The 17,525-nt window shown below is 49.7% G+C and overlaps 1 protein-coding gene across 2 annotated transcripts in view; it reads right to left on the bottom strand.

Annotated features, from left to right (window-relative positions):
- Positions 1-253: 253 nt before the first annotated feature.
- The window catches only part of SCCRO4 (DCN1-like protein SCCRO4), a 47,152-nt gene continuing 29,880 nt past the window's right edge, over positions 254-17,525 (bottom strand). For both annotated transcript variants that reach the window (XM_050182857.3, XM_050182858.3), the window contains exon 10: positions 254-1,903. In XM_050182857.3, the coding sequence (XP_050038814.1) occupies positions 1,782-1,903 (122 nt within the window). In that variant the 3' untranslated portion in view covers positions 254-1,781. The remainder of the gene's footprint in view (positions 1,904-17,525) is intronic.

Genomic DNA, 17,525 nt, shown 5'->3' on the forward strand with positions numbered 1-17,525 from the left:
TGATTGGAGAACAATGTACGATCTACTTTTAACGTGCACAAAGCATTGTGCACATCAGTGGTATAACCATATAACTAGTTGCTGTTGAATAAGCCATCTCTGTGTAATGTCCTTGTGGATCATATTAATTTTTTTGTCTTGTGCTATAGTCACTGGTCCAAGAAGAGCACTAGTTGTAGTTGCTGCAGCGATTTCATTTTCTACACAACATAAACAGTAACAAGTAAAAGGCTAGGTGTTTCAGCTAGTAATGTGTATTTGCATGTTCAAATGTTTATTCCTTTAAAATTTCAGTCTCAATACAGCATACTTTTTTGGAAGAGCAGCAGCACCTGCTAAAAAGTGTACTACACCACCGTAACGTATTATAGTCAAAGCAAATGCTTAGAAAGTTCGATCTACGGAATGTGCTCCTTTCAGAGTTTATTTGTAGGGCCCTGCTATGGTAAATTGCTAAATGTAGCCGCGCGCTTTGCAATCCAAACCTAACAAGGCCACCTGAATTACCGGCAGTCCGACAGGAAAAGGACCTCGTGGCTGCAACAGCGCAACTAAAGACAAGAACCAAGAAAAAATAGGGAACACCATGTGAGCACTTGTCCTTGTACGCGCTGTCGCAGCCACAAGCTTATACCAACTCGCCCAATTCTCAGTCCTGAAAATGCCCTGCTACATACTTGGCCAGCTGACGAATGCAAGTTGACTCGCTTAAGGTGCTTTCTTGCTGCTTCCCACCTCATACAAAAAGCACACTCCATATGCCCACACACACACACTCTATAAAAAGAACTGCCCTCCCAAAATAAAAATGAGAGGCTTGCACAGGCAGACTACGCCAATCAGGAACACCCTTAGGTACAGTGGCAGACAAGAGGGCACAATACAGCAGCGCTTGAAGAACATGATATGCCACACTTGATGACTATCTTTGCTGGGATGTGGCGCATTTGCCAACTAGAGCTCTAGTCAAGGGGAAAAATGTCCAGAGGATTTTTTCTTTCTTTCTGCAAATGTGGGGACATCGGGAAAACAAAGATATCAAGTGAAGAATAAAGAAATTTCATTGTGGGAACCACATTGGGGCAGGAGGGGGATAGGGAGTGTACGTTTCCCGGGGAAAAAAAAAAAAACTCAGAAGCAGCTCGCAGGCACATGTACAGATCAGAGCGAGCAATTGTTCACAGTTGGCACTGCCTTTGGCCACAATGGCAACGAAATTGCTGGAGAAGTCTTTGCTCTCGTCGGAAGATGCGCTGTGCATGCAAGCAAGCTGTGTGCTGCTCCACTCCAACACGAATAAATAGACAAGAACGACCACGAAAAGAGATGAAAAAAAAAAGACAAACAACCCATTTCGTGACAACTGCAGCACATGCTGACTCCATCAAAAGCGCCTCCTTCTCAACCTAAATGCACTCTCTCAAGCTTTGTCTCAAACCAAAACTAACCTGCAAGACAAAATAATAAAAACTGTCGCATTAAGATGTCCATACGGCAAGCACACAACAAAATTTTGCAGATGTCCAGCACAGAGGTAGTGTGTACGGTTCCTAACTAAAGAAAACAAGCCGGTTAGGCAAGACAAGAGGGTAACAAAGGCTGAAGCTGTTCATTAAAACAATTTTGGCCCTCTTGACATGGAGTGCTATACTCTTGCAGCAGAGACCGGGAGTGCAAAAGAGGGAAGAGGTCAAGGTGCAGGGCACCGACCGAGTGCTCCACTTGTTTGGGAAGGGGTACTCCAGGAGAGAGAGGAGGATGAGGCAGAGGGCAAGTTCCCCTCAGCTGCATGAGGCGGCACCAAATGAGGGAAGGCTACTGTTCTCGGCTGTGTGTGGGGCACGATGTAGGTGGGGGTACCTGGCACGCAGCCACTCGACAAACTCGTCCAGAAGCACTGGCCCTGCATAGAAAACAAAGCCACCAGGATTCCATGTCAAAACTCTTTGTGCATACAGTCTGTGTGTGATGAGTCAAGGATTTGGTACAAGCACCTCACACAAAAATTGAGTTGTTCTTGACCTTGAAATGGCTACGGAATTTAGCAATACAGGGGATGGGGAAAAATTGGACATTTCAACAGAAGCAGCTGTGAAATAGTGCCAATACAGTGGAGCCTTGTTATAACTAAATTGCATGTGGCAATGCAAGAATACCTTTGTTATATCGAATAGTCACTACAAATGTACACTGATATCGGTGGAAATAGGAAAAAAGGAAGTCGCCATTGGGTCTATCTGAAAAACTCCAGCGCAACGTCTTGGAGGGGCCAGGAGACAATCTATCAATTTTGAACACCTGTTGTTGGGTTGACATCGTGATATTATGTGGCACACACACACACAAAAAAACGAATTACAAATGAACTTTACAACAGTGTTTCAACCATGCAATTCATGTGATCGTACATGATCAGCACGCTTGCAATCAGTTGGCGGCCAGCCAAGCCATTGGCCAAAATGTGCACGCATGCGCCGTTTCAAGTTTTTTTTTTTTTTTTTTGCTGCTACGCAGTGCAGTCCACTTATAATGACATCAAAAAGAATGAAAAATCTGATTGCCATACCTGATCGCTATATCTGGACTGTCATAAAAAAATGCTGCTGAACATACCTTTGTAGTTCCGAACCCAACTTTGCTACTTGCGCTAAAGGGTAGACGTTGTAATAGTGGGCTGTGAGAAAAACATTTATTTATATGTCTATACAGCGTTTCAAGCATTATGCGTGCTGAAATAGTCAGAAATACAGTCGACTCTCACTGCAATGGACCCTGAAACCCGACAAAAAACATCAGTTTTATCCGAAACGCCTCGCTCCCAAAATTTTTGTTGTGGTGTCTAACAACTTCACTGCAAAGAGTAAGTAACGAACGTCCAAAGTAAAATAATAATAATAATTAAAAAAAAAGAAGAAGTGTCGCCGTTTTGCCCGAAAGGCGAAGCATTGGTTGCGGTAGCAAATTCAGCAAGATAAGCGTGGCAGCAGCAGCAAGCGAAATGACTTTTGCGCTGTCTCTTGCTTCAACGCGAACTAACCATAGAAAGCACAGGGTATATGAAGCTACCGGCAGTGGGCGCGCTTTGTCCACATCACAGATCGCTCTGAAGATCAGGCATGCACGGGCATGCACTTTGTTCACATGGCAGACGGATCGCTTTCAAGACACCCCCCCCCCCCCCCCCCCCCCCCGCCTTTTCCTCCCCATGCCTTGCGCATAAAAGAAGACGGCGCGTTTCCCCCGCCTTCCTCCCTCGCGATGAAATATTGAGCCACAATCGTCGGCTGACCCGCGCAAGTCAGTTGTCAGCCTGTGTCGATACGGCAAAAGTATGTTTGAGAGGCCCTATTCTTTTTAAAATTGCCGCTAATTTCGCTCGCTGTAGCCGATAGTCGTTGTAGCATGGTCTATTAAAAACGAACTTCACCGCATTCATAAAATATGTAGAACAAACTAAGGCTGAAATATTGTTCGTTATATCCGAAAGTCTGTTGTATGCAGGTCCGTTGTAACGAGCGTAAACTGTAGTCAGAAATCAGTTCCAGGTTTCCAACCGCGGTATGCAACGTGTCCAGCAGCTGTACAAATACTGGCGGCAATCCTTTAGCATGCACAAAATCCATCAGCATCTCGATCGAAAACAGCGCACTTTGCATGAACACTGGGATCGATGTCGAGGACAGGCCAGTGTCAATCTCATTGTCAGTGCTGCTGCTGCTGTCGTTAGCTCCGTTGTGACAATGATCGCTTCGTCTGAGATCTCTTAGCAGAATGAGGCAGGGCAACCTGCATTTAGAAGCTCTTCAATCTAAGTACCACCTGTTTCATCGTCGGTAGAGGCATGCTTCCAGAGCTCGGTAATGGCAGCGGCTTCCATCGTGTTGAGTTTCACCCTTGCACACAAAGTCCGCCTTTCTGAAACAGCTGTTTAAGGTGGTTTTAAAAGGGTCCTCAACTCTTTTTCGTTGATCAGCATGGCCAGCATGATCGCGGTGCTTCCCGGTTTTCAGAATCTACGAAATCATCGGCTGCGTGGGCTCATACTTTCTTGAGTCATGCAAAATTTGCAACTTCATCTCAAGCAACACAGCTTTGCGCCATGTCGGCGCAATCTTCTACAAACTGTGCTATTCACTGCTTCCACCGTGCATTTCTGCACTTGCCGAGAGAAAGAGAGAAAAGACACGTAGAAATGATGATGAGGACACGGAGCAGCTGGCACTAACTCGCAATGCTCTCCTAGCAGGGTGTTGAAACGGAATTTAACGAAAAAAACGAAGAAAAAAAAAACTATTTTTGCTCAGAACAATACAACTTTTTCACTACGGAGCAAACCACAAAGAAAAAATAATGGTTTTCGAATCAGGTTGGCCACCTTTTCTGGCGCTTTTCATTTATGCATTGCCTACACTTCTGACTCAACTATGCTACATTGTTTGTAAATATTCACTACATCCCCGCAATTTTAAAAATAGCAGCACCATAAGTACTGTTTTCAGCAAACAGCATCAGAGGGCAGACTATAGGTGTTGTGTCAACACGAAAATATTTGCATCGCATCCAGCGCAGACTCGCCAGACTGTGGTCTGCGCAAAGTGCTTTAGACAGTGGAGCACACATACTTGTTGCTTGTCCCCACGGCAGGTACTGAGCTCTTCGTTCGCGCAACATAACAGGCCATTCAGTGAAATAGTGTTTCTGGCCCATTGATGTTACATATCAATGAAGCCAGCCATCAGGGCTCTTGTATAGTATTTAGTTAACATAGGCCTATTTTCAAGGCTGTGAACAGGCTCTTCGAACCCGAACGTTTAAATACTTGCATCCTACTGCCTGCCCTCATTATTACTAAAGCCCCTCAATCTCCCGAAGTAGCACCATTCACTTCCCTCCTCCTCCGCTTGGCGTGGCCTCGACGGTGGCGCCGCCGGTGGTGGGCCTGCCGTAGCAGACGACGGCTAACACGCTACGGGAGGAAATCCGCAGAAAAGTTCGTTCGAGCCCTGCGGAGCAGTTTTTTCAATCGAGATCTTTCTTTGTCACTCGGTAACTGGCCTTTATAATTTCGTGTTGGAATTGCGGAAGAAATAGAGAAAAGAACCATTATTCAAGGCGTATTTAAGGCGTAAAGCGCGCGACGTTGCGAGTTCGTGTTGCTGAAGCAGGACGCAAGCACGCGGCGTACTCAAACACGCGCGCAATTACCAAAGTTTCAGGTGTTGACAGCGTGAAAGTATGTGTACGTGGTTTCGTACGTTCATTTACGTACCTGCAGGATACTTTTGTTCGGCCGGCGCGAGAGAGATTGCTGACCGCACACAACTGGAATGGCTGTGTGCGGTCAGCAATGCCTGGCAACAGGGCCGTTTTTTTCATTGCGTGGTGCTTTGGTAATCGTGACGATATATTGTTTTTTTCTTTCACAAGTACTGCTCCAGGACGACACATGTAATGGCTAACGGAGGCCTCTGAAGAGCACGTGACATTACAATAATGCAGGCGTCGCAGAGAGTGTTCGCATACAAAATTGGCTGTCCACGATCTTATACCCCCTTGGCATGCGCAGGCTTCGGCGAGCCCCATCCAGCCCTGGTTCTAGCTTCGGTGTTCCCGTTGCGGCTTTGGTGCCCTGGAGGTGCCGTCAGTAATACGAAATAATGACAAGGTGTTACAACTAGTAAATAAAATTTATTGAAGAAATACAATCGCGCCGAGGCGCCAACTTCTAAAGCAGCGCTAGCGCGCCCGCGCGAGTATTATGAAACGCCAACGAGGAATTTACCGGCCCACGTACGACTCTACGATCAAAGTTCACGTTAAACAGCCCCAGGCGAGCTAGATAAAGTTATCCGGAGCCATCCACTACGACCTGCATCCTAGCTTTAGTCGCTTCGGAATGTTAGAAACGTTAATCACCACAAACCAAATCAATACATGCGGGCATACATTCGAAGCTAAAAGACTGCATCGTAAGTCATATTGAGCCTTGCAAAAGCGTCGACAATGTGCTAACTTCTGCTGGAGCTCAAAACACACCCTGAATAAAGTCGCTTTTATGTCGCAGGCCAGCTGCAGATGCGTGCATTTCACCGCAAGACGAAACTACATGAAATAGAGAGAGCACATTCGAAAAAAAAAAGTTAAACAACGCGCTAAAAACCACGCAGAGCATGAACAAACACTTTTTCAAAGCGGAAGGCGTGAACTAGGCTCGAAATAAGAGGTTGTGAGTAGCCGTGGCCCTTACTTCACTAAGTCGTGCGTTCTTTGCCACTTCCTCGAAGTCAGCCCGCCCGATCCTGCGAATCCACACTTCTTTTTGCGTTGCGCCCGCCGGACGGCAAAGCAAAAAGCTTTTTGCCCTCGCTGTGTCTGTTGCGGCAACCGAAGGTGCAGCAGCATGGCGTCGCAATTAAGTTCTCGGCCCTACACATTCTATTACGCTAACGCACTCCCTCAGTCTGCCTGCCGTACTTTCGTCGCGCAGGCCCAACAATGGAGGTCGGCGCGCGCTAGAAAGAAAAAAATAAACAAAAGCGCGGCGCCTGCTCCGCGCTGGAAAGAAAAAATATGCAAAAGCGCGGCGCCTGCTTCCACGTGACACAGGTTGCCTAATTATTCTTCGGTTACACAAATGAGCTTGAACTGGATTGAAACATTATTTTGCTCTGGAGTTCAACAGGAACTAATCAGTTTTCGGTGAACCGAAACAGAAGCCGTAAGGAAAAAATTTTTGGATTCACATTTTTGTATCCAAGGCTTTCGCAATAAGCACGCACGCGAGATGAGGGAAACGCTGTGCTGTAATGGTGGCAGATACAAACTCGCTTAGGCAAACCTTTCATCCCGTCTCGATATCATTCATTCAAGTGGAACTTCGTTACGCAAATTTCAAGCTCACATTGCATAGGAAATGCTGCCCAGAGCGCAAAAAATTTTATTGTTGTATCCTACATGCAACCTTGACATATTGTTATACGTCTTTGTTCTCATAGCCCTAATGCATAAGTTGACAGTCGAGCCTGCTTACAACGAACCTGAGCGTGACGCGATGTCAGTTCATTTTATCCCGAAGTTCGTAGTAAGTGGACCACAACTTTAAAGAAACGTGGTAAATCAAAACACAAAATGCATGTTTTTTTCCCAAAGAAGTCCGTGATGCTTGCCTATTTCTGCAGTGCAGATCTGACGTGGGCAGTCTCCAGTTTATTTAAGGCAGAAACGAGCTCTTCGGCGAGGCCCTTGGATAGAGAAGTTGCCTAAGGCCCTCTATGTAGCCCATTGCTACAGCTGCACTTATAGGTGCTGTCTACAAAGTTTCAGTGTCATCTGATTTCTCCGCACCACTCTCCGCCCACACTTCACAAAGGATACCCTCATCTGTGCACGGTTCTGCAATATCAGCATCTTCATCAGCAGAAATAAAGTAATCCCAGCCAATGTCGTGGCCCCCCACGTCGGAGTTGACGATGCACTGCCACAAAACGCCGGACTGATCGTCTTTGAAAGCATCAGGCTCGGCGTCGACAAAACTGGCCTTGTGGAAACACTTCCACACACAAGCAGCCGTCACCTCCACCCAGGCTGCCTTCACCATCTCAATAGCTGAATACAGTGAAACTCGAAGCGGCAAGTTGGCGACCGAGCGGTCAATAGCAATGAGCAAGTGCTCCACAATGAGGCACCTATACGATGCCTTAAATGTGCGTATTATGCCCAAATCAAGTGGCTGCGCTTTCGAAGTGGTATTGGGTGGCAGGAAGAGTAGAGTAACTGCCGCCACGTGGTGCACTGAGCAGTCGAGCACGAGCAGAACGCGCTTGCCTTGCCTCTGCACGTCGCAGTCAAACTCGCCTAGCCACTCTGCGAACAAATTGCGCATCATCCACGCCTTAATATTGTGCTTGTAGAGCACGGGCACATAGCTGCAAAAGCAACGCAACTTCCTTGACTTTCCAATTACAGAGGGCACGCGCCGGTCGCTGCCATCCATATTATTGCACAGAAGTACCGTAACGTGCACGTTACTGTGCTTGCCGCCTGCGCATGAGCTGCCTTTCATGGCGTGTCTTGTCTGGCAGCATCTGGTAATATAACGCAGTTTCGCCTGCGTTATACATGTCCTGCTCCGCATAGCTTGCAATAATGACTCGCTTTCTTACAAGCCAAGTGGCAACGTTTTGGTCACTTACGGAAGCCGCCTCGCTGAAGATCGATATAAAAGCAATCCCATGCTGCACTTTGAATCAATGTAGCCAGCCATTGCCTGGGCAGAAGTCAGGAATATCTAGCAGGAACGCAAAGTTTTTGGCTTTGCCCAGCATAATTGGTCCACTTATCGGCATGTTGCAAGCACATGCATCGACGAACCACTTAAGCAGCACATCCTCTACATCTGTATAGGTGACCTTCCGCAGGTGCTTTCTGTTCATTGAGTCGGCATAAGAGCCAGCGATCTTTTCCTTGCTCTTTAGAATCGTTGAGATAGTTGATTTCGACACATTGTGCTTCTTCAACTCGCAGTTTTTAGCACCTTGAGACAGTTCCGTCAAAATAGCTCGCTTTGCCATGTCAAGCGCTTTTCGTTTCGTGACTGCTGCAGGCACGGCATTCCTGTCCGCTATCCTGAATACAGCTCGGGCACGACTAGAACGAAGCGTGAAGCGAGGAAGCATTGAGACTAGTGTCAAGATGCCTGCTTCGCGGTAACAGCCAGAAACGAAACTTCTGAACTTAAGCCGGCACCGTAGCGTGCCCGTTGAGACAGCGAGGGAGTTGAAAGAAAGAGTGAGGAGAGGGGAGCGGAGTTGTGAGGATGGGCGGGAGGGCGACTTTGGAAGCTACACTGTGGCCACACGCCGACACTCGCAAGCAGCACGCGACGGCGGGGAGTAGTGGGGCACGAAACGGGCAGTTCACCTGTGAGAAGGCTTGGGAAAACAGACCGCACACGCAAAGGGGTCGGAGGGCGTCATTATCTCACATCGCGGCGCTGGGTTTACGCCATCTGTTCACTGTAACCATGTGACGCGCAAGGGCTGGGACAAGCGAGCCCAAGACCCGCGACGAGGAGCCACGGTTCTCGGAGGCCAGGCGCGGGATCCACGGTAGTTGACTGAGCGGTGAACAGGTGGCGTGAGTGTGGAGAGGACAGCGGCGCGAGCGGGCGAGTGTGCGGGTAGAGAGTGGCGAACGGGGGAACTCAGAGTGTGGTTGTGTGATGCGGAAGGTTGGCGTTCGGGAAATGAAGCGGTAGTTCGGGACCACGTGTGGCGTGTCGTCGATCGTGACAAGTGGGGGCTCGTCCGGGATCTACGTGGACGTTCCCGAACAATTGGTACAGCATCTGCTGGGACAGACGTGCGGATCCACCATGGAACGCGAGCAAATCGCGGCAGCTGTCAGACAAAGACTGATGGCGGCCGAGGCAGTGCCTATGGGTTCTACGACAACGGCGGCGGCGATTCAACCGGCGAGCGACTGCGCTCCGCGCTCCACAGGAGGTCAGCCAGGTCAGCCTCCAAGGTTTAAGGTGTTCAACGACCATCAGTCCCCCGAGGAATTTTTGGACCGTCTTGAAACGTTTTGTTTGGTCAGCGGTGTCGCAGCGGACAAGAGGCTTACGCACATTGTGCCCGCTGCGCTGGAAGGTAGCGCGAAGTTGTGGTGGCGATTCGTGAACTCGTTTGCGTCGTGGGAGGAGTTCACTGCGGCGTTCACTGCGGAATTCTCCTCCACTGACGTGAAGCGCCGCTTGAAACAAGAGCTGGAGCTCCGGACGCAACATCCCCAAGAAAATTTAAAGGAGTTCATATATACCATCGCGGCCTACTACGACCGGATTGGCGGCGAAGTGCCTGAGTCGGAAAAGGTTGACCGCGTGCTGCGGCAGATGCACCCGCAACTCCAGGATTTGGTGGAGGGAAGACAGTTCAGCAGTCTCGCGGAGTTGGCGAAGGCCGCTGACGGTCTCATGGAGCATTTCTGGAGGCGCATGCAGTACAAGCCACCACCGCCCCCGACTGACCAAGTCGCGAGAGACTTGGCCTTCCAGTCGGCTATAAACGTGGCCGGCGTGCTGGGACCACAACCCGGAGGGTTGATCACAGCGGCTGCCGCGCCGTTCCAGTATCCGCCGGCGGCATCCCCCTGGCCGTTGCACCCCGCGGCGATACAGCCCTCCTACCACCGAGACCAATTGCACGGATTGGCCGCATTCGCCACAAGGACGCCACAAAGGTACCAGCCGCGTGACCACAGAGGATTCAACTGCCATCGCTGCGGAGGCGCCGGTCACATGGCCCGCGAGTGCCCTACAGGTCGGCGTGGTGGCCCAGCCCGCTGCTACCAATGCAACGGGATCGGACATATCCGCTCTCAGTGTACGGGAAACGGGGGACGGTAGGTGCTACACCGGCAAGCACCTACGAGACTGCGCTGCAAGTAGCGGCATTGGCCGGCAACAAGGAGCCTCTCCTAGAAGTGCAGATCGGGAGGACGACGTTCCAGGCCCTACTGGACACAGGCTCGAGTGTGAGCTTGCTTGGATTGCTGGCGGCAAGGGTAGCGGTCGAGGCGGGCGCCAAACCCAAGACACAGGAACAAGCACTCCGCCTGGCAACAGGTTGGTCTCAGTCAACGACTTCCCTCAAGTGCAAAATAAAGTGGGCCACAAGCAGCCGCAATCAACGCTTCCTGTGTGTGCCAGACTTGTGTCGGGACATTGTGCTGGGCAGAGATTTTTTAACAGCAACAGGCATCTCTTTACATGTATCGCTGGGTGGATGGACGATTGGAACCAATCCACAGTGCATGGTGCCATTTGCTAAGCGCGAAAAAGACCCAGCGACAGCACTTGCCATAGAAGATGGAGAGTCATACCACTTGCACAGCCTCTTTGAAGAAGTGCTTGTAGTTCCGGGCATAGAGAACATGCATCAGGCTGGCACCAGGGAACTACACCCAAGCATGAGTAAAGCTCTCGATGACTTTAGCCATCTGTTTACTACAGTTGCGGGATGTACCACCCTGGCTCAGCACCGCATTGACACAGGGGACAGTGCGCCCGTGAGATGCAATTTACGTCCAGTGAATGCGAAGAAGCAGAAGATCATCGTGGGCTGTGTGGATGGCCTCCTAGAACAGGGCCTTATAAGACGAAGCACCAGCCCATGGACTAGCACCCCAGTGCTCGTTGCAAAGAAGTCTGGAGGCTACCGGCTCGCTGTGGACTACTGGCCGTTAAATGCACGCACCAGAGTACCTGCCTACCCAATGCCTCGAACAGACTGGCTGCTAGCGCAGTTGGGCCAAGCAATGTGGTTTTCCAGCTTTGATCTCTCCCAAGGGTTTTTCCAAATTCCTGTTTGCAAGGCTGACATAGCTAAAACGGCCTTCATTTGCCATCAAGGTACATTTGAATTTACGAGGATGCCCTTCGGGGTGGCAGGTGGTCCAGCAACTTTTCAAACCCTAATGGACCGAGTGCTGCAGGGAATCAACCACCACTTTGCTATGGCATTTTTAGATGATGTCCTTGTATACTTAGAGACACTGGAGAACCATGTTGAGCATGTAAGGGAAGTGCTACAACGCATTGAGGGTGCTGGCCTTACGATTAATCCAGATAAAGTACAGGTCTGCCGTCAGTCCCTCAAGTTTTTAGGTCACATCATCTCCCCTGGGCAGTGCAGACCAGATGAGGACAAGGTGCGTGCAGTGCTGCATTACCCAAGACCCAGTACAGTTAAGCAGTTGCAAGCCTTCCTGGGACTTGCCGGCTACTATAGAAGCTTCATCCCTCACTTTTCACTGACAGCACATTCACTGACCAACCTTTTGAAGAAGAACGAGCCATGGTAGTGGGAGGAGTGCCAAGAGCAGGCTTTCACTGCACTCAAGCAGGCCTTAGCTCAGGATGCTGTTATAAGCCTCCCAGATCTAAATCGACCCTTCGTGGTGGAGACAGATGCAAGTGGCATTGGCATTGCAGCTGTGCTACTGCAGGCTGGCCCCGATGGTCTGAAGCCTGTTTCCTTCATTAGCAGAGTCCTTACAGCAGCCGAGAGACATTATACTGTCCAGGAGTGGGAATGCCTGGCAGCAGTCTGGGCAGTGGACAAGTTCAGGGCATATCTTGAATTTACGGAGTTTGAGATACACTGTGACCACTCCTCCCTAGCATGGATGTTTAATACCGACCAAGCTTCACCCAGGGTCAAGCGTTGGGTTCTTCGGCTGCAGGGCTTCAACTGCCGAATCAAGCACAGACGAGGGCTGGCAAACATACCCGCTGATGCCTTGAGTAGAGCCCCTCTCCAGTGTGAAGACAACCCAAGTGACAACCTACATGAGACGCTGTTCCCCATTGCTGCTCCAGAACCTGAAGGCAAAATTACATTTGATGAAGTAGCTGTGGCCTCGGAGGTTGACTCTTCGCTGCTGAGTGACACAACACAGCTGGTACAAGAACAGGCTCGTGATGACCGCCTCTTAAAGCTGAAGGCAGTGGTCCAAGGGACTCAGCTCCCAAGCTCGAACCCTGATCATCGCCTCTTTCGCGATCTGGCCGAAACAACGAAACTGCAGCCAAGCGGATTGCTGGTTCAGCAAAGAGGCAACCAGAAGGTAGCGTGGTTATCTAATCACTTGCGGCAGCTGGCACTGAAGGTGGCCCACGACCATCCCACTGCAGGCCATGCTGGATTTTTCAAAACTCTGAGGCGTGTTTGCTGCACGATTCGTCTGGCTGGGCATGCGAGCAGACATATCAAAGTATGTGCAATGCTGTACTGTCTGTCAGCGCACAAAAGCTCGGCGCAAGAAACCAGAGGGCCTCATGAGCAGTCAGTGGGCAACATCACCCATGGAAGAGCTCAGTGTTGACATTATCGGGCCCTTGCCATCTACACCCCGGGGCCACAAATACTTGCTGGTAGTTATTGACAAATTTACGAAGTTCCCAGAGCTTTTCCCTCTACGAGCAGCAACAAGTGCAAAAATACTGGAGTGCATGGTGCAAGTCTTCTGCCGCCATGGCACACCTGTGGCCATCACCAGTGACAATGGCAAGCCCTTTGTTAGCACACTATGGCACAACCTCTTGAAACACTGGGGCATCAAATATCGTCACACAGTGCCTTACCGGCCGGCTGGCCAAATGGTGGAGCGTCACAATGGCACAATTAAGCAGTGTCTACGGGCATACTGCTCCAACCACAAAGACTGGGACCGGCAAATACCTGAGATCGCCCTTGCCATGCGTACTGCCGAGAGTGTTGTCACCGGATATACTCCAGCATTGTTGTGTTACGGCCGCGAGTTGCGCACCCCATGGGAACCTACAAGCGACAAGGAGTACACAGAGCCTCCGAAAGCAGCACACCATGCACTTGCTGCAAAACTCCAGCGGTGCCTTGGAGAGGCCCTCCAGTATGCTCGGTCACATCAGGCAGCTGCTTGGAAGGTGCAGAAATCCTGTTACGACCGTCATCGTCAGCCAACAACCATCAAAGAGGGTGACCTTGTGCTCCTGGATTCCCATACCTTGAGTGATGCGGCCAAAGGCATTTCGGGGAAATTGGCATCGCGGCGAAGTGGACCTTATTGTGTAGTCAGACGATTAGGTGACAATGACTTTGTTTTGAGCGATCCTGCTACAGGACGTCATCGAACTACCGCCCATGCTGATCAGTTGATGCTCTACCATGAGCCATGGCTCCTCCCTACCAGCACAGCTTCACGATTCGAGGGGGGGGGGGAGAGTTGTGATGCGCAAGGGCTGGGACAAGCGAGCCCAAGACCCGCGACGAGGAGCCACGGTTCTCGGAGGCCAGGCGCGGGATCGACGGTAGTTGACTGAGCGGTGAACAGGTGGCGTGAGTGCGGAGAGGACAGCGGCGCGAGCGGGCGAGTGTGCGGGTAGAGAGTGGCGAACGGGGGAACTCGGAGTGTGGTTGCGTGATGCGGAAGGTAGGCGTTCGGGAAATAAAGCGGTAGTTCGGGACCACGTGTGGCGTGTCGTCGATCGTGACAACCGATCAGCAGGGCTCAAATACGTTTGTTATACATGCAATTTTATGCCATTGAAATAATGTAGGTTTCGGCAGCCGCATGGATTTTATTCGTTTTAAGCGAAAGTTCGTCTTAAGTGGGGCCGTTATACGTGGACTCGACTGTACTCTTAAATATACTCAATGTTATAACTGCTATACAGTCGAACCCGGCTATATCGAACTCGCCAAAAAACGCCTATCAGTTCGATATAGAGCATAATTCGATATAAGCCTGCTAAATAATTGGATGTCATAAAAGCACATACCATTTATAAAATAACTTTTATTGATGAAACTAGCTTAGTTTCGCACGAAATAGTCCTGCATTTTCTTCTGCTTGGGCAATTTCGCTGCGTGCGAAGCACGCACTTTTCCACTTCGTTTAAGGAGTCGGAGCAGCTGAGGCCGCAACATTCCGCATTCGCGCAGAAGCACCGGACTAGTGCGAGCGCACCAATCACTTCGGAGGATGTGGGCCAAAGACGGTCGTTGCTTTCGTCGTTGTGCCCATTTTCACTTGTGCTCGGCACGATGTCGGCAATGTAGTCTTCATTTGAGGGCTCTCCCGTGGTCGTGACACCATCATTTGCGCTCACAAACTCGTCCACCGTTGATTCGTCAACAGCTTCCGGAAATTCTGACAGCTCGCTCCAAACTTCGGCAACAACGGCAACGGCTTCGTCGCAATAATCAGAATTTACAGTCATCACCGAGCACGCGGAAGTCGGTACGGCTGAAGCTATTTTGGATGAACCGCTCGTACACGGCCGTGCGTACGCGTCGGGCGCCACGGGCACTACGGGCACCGGGTCGCGAGTTGGGCCGCTTTAGCCCTAATTTCCCCCTTCAAAATCGTGCCGAGACTGCACCTCGGAATCTTGTACGTTGCGGGGACATCCGACTTGTCACCGCGTTCGACCCGATTTATGATTTCGAGCTTCACGGCGAAAGGCGAATTCTGCCGCTTCATCACGGCAACACTGCGGGAGAAGGCGCACACAATGAATCAGATAAGCAGCAAGACAACTCGCACTTTCGCCATCTTGCACGACGAGAGCACAAGAGCCTCTGATTGGCTGTCTGAGCAAGCGCTGCAGGCGGGCGGGCCAGGATCATTTTTTGTAGGGGAGTGTCGGCGGCTCCGAGGTAGCGCGGTCACGTAGGGAGAGCGGTTGGATGGAGCCGCGCCGCCGGGTTTTCCCGACACCACGAGGGAAAGCCAACTTCCGGGGGCACTTTCCGCCGCTTGACGTTCGATATATCGGGAGTAGCTACTAGTTTTGTTCGATGCAAGCGTAATTTTTGCTATATATACTCATTGTAACTATACCGTGTCCAGAAATTGTTCGATATATGGAATAATTCGATGTAAACGAGTTCGATATAGTCGGGTTCGACTGTATCACTATATGTGGTATCATGACAAATGGATGGTACTGTACACGTATTTGACATTTTTGCTACCAGAATACTAGGTACATACATTAAGCTGCTGAGCAAACAAATATTCATTTTGCTGTGACCAATATTCTCATGGATCTTGCATATTCAGTTTTTTTTTTTATAAGCAATAGCATTCACATTGAAATAAAGCATAGCCAACCAAATTTTAGATTTACTTCATTATATCAGCATTCGTTACATCGCGGTTTAAGGGGGGAAGTGGGTATTCTGGCCTTCATTAAGACTCCCCTTACCAAACTTAATGAAACTGCACAGTCTTGTTCAGTTTCTTCTGCCGATTCCAAATATGCCATTGTTTTTAAAATATGCCAATTAAGTGTAATGTTAACTAAAATTCATTGGCATTGTTTCTGGGAACAACGGAGCAAGAACTACTCATCACAATTTTGCTTTAGGCAGATAGCTGGATACTAGGAACCATAAGCTTCACAATGGTAGGAATAGTTTTTTGGTATACCAATTATTAACAATTACACAGCACATCAAAGCTTTCTGTTCAAAACGGGTTCAAAGTGGCAGTTTAATGCACGGACAATAAAAAAATATTAAAACAGATACAAAAATCTGGTCCTACCACTGTGTGCATTATTAATGTAGCTCAGCACTGCAACACAAATTACAATTCTAGGTGCCCCGATTACTGCGAAATCGCTCCCAGAAGGATGCAAATATTCAAAAATTCATGTTTTGAGAAAGCACAAAAAGAAAGAGGACAAGCTCATTTTTATTCAAATATAACAAAAGGTATTGATACTATATCCATATATCTAAATGGTCAGTAGCCATCAGGGATGTAATTTGTCTGCCTACAGCTACCCAAATGGTGTTTCTTGAAGGTTTGTCACAGATTTTCTGCAGATGCACGTTCGCGGCCTGCTGCTGCTGGTCGCTGGTTATCTTTCTTGGCCATTCTCATGCTGTTCGGTAGCCCCGGGTTCAAATGAAGCTCCTGGAGTATGGCTGATGAAGCTCTTTCGTTCCCCGAATTAAATTTCATTGCTGCCTCAGCCACAGCAGCTTCAACAGCAAAAAGCGGGGCATTCTGTTTCTTAGGTTCCAGTGCCTAAATCATGGAATGCAAGCATTCATTGTTTTGGGTCATGCTGTGCTGGCACTTTTGAAGCAATTTTTCTTCTGGGAGGCGCTCATACGCTAGTAGAAGGGCTTGACAAACACTGTGGGGATGCGCGACTCTCGCGCGTCCCCTGATATGCTGTTTTCCCGCACGGCTCGCGTGGCCTGGCGGTCGGAGTGGTACAAGCGCGGTGCGAGAGATGGCGCGACTGTCGCGCTGCTGCGGGGTTACTTGGGCGCCAAAAGGGAAGGCGCTTGGTCTCTTTGGGTTCGGGAAGCGAGCGGGAGCGGACGTGCCACCTGCGCGTGCGCCGACCATGCTTCTGCGAGACCGTCTCGCGTGGCCGCCTTGGACACCGTTGGCGTGACCGTACATGCGAACGACCAGGCGTTGGGATCCAGCATGGGGCGAACATATTCGCTCGCAATGCGGTCGCGGTAAGTCGGACTTCTAGATTTGTCGCGCGCCCATCGGCATGTTTTGTGGATAGCAACTCGGCTAGCAGGCATTGATCTATGAAAGGTGCAATAAATGCCCTTGTGATGGTTTGCACTACTGTGTTGTCGTTCCTTTGTCCCAAGAGTACGGAGGAGAACCCCGCATATCTCCCACAACACGGACAGGAAAATTATATCGATGCTTTAGGTTGGGCTCATTTTTTGCTTGCGCAGCATTCTGACAGGACCAAGAGTCTGGACCAGATGGGCAAAAACTGTGGTTTGAAACCTTGTCGTGTGACGTGATGTGGTGGTATGTTGCCATCACAGCCCTCTGCATAGCCTTCACATCCCCTTTGTTGGATTTTAATGCCCATCCATAGTAGGCACTGAGTTTGGTGATCAGGTCACCCGTCAATTTTCCTTTGCCACCAAGTGTTTCAGAAGCAGAGCACCTGTGTTTGGTAACGAGAGTGCGCAAAACACTCCCCATCC

Source organism: Dermacentor andersoni, chromosome 4 (genome assembly GCF_023375885.2).
Source record: "Dermacentor andersoni chromosome 4, qqDerAnde1_hic_scaffold, whole genome shotgun sequence".
NCBI lineage: Eukaryota > Metazoa > Arthropoda > Arachnida > Ixodida > Ixodidae > Dermacentor > Dermacentor andersoni.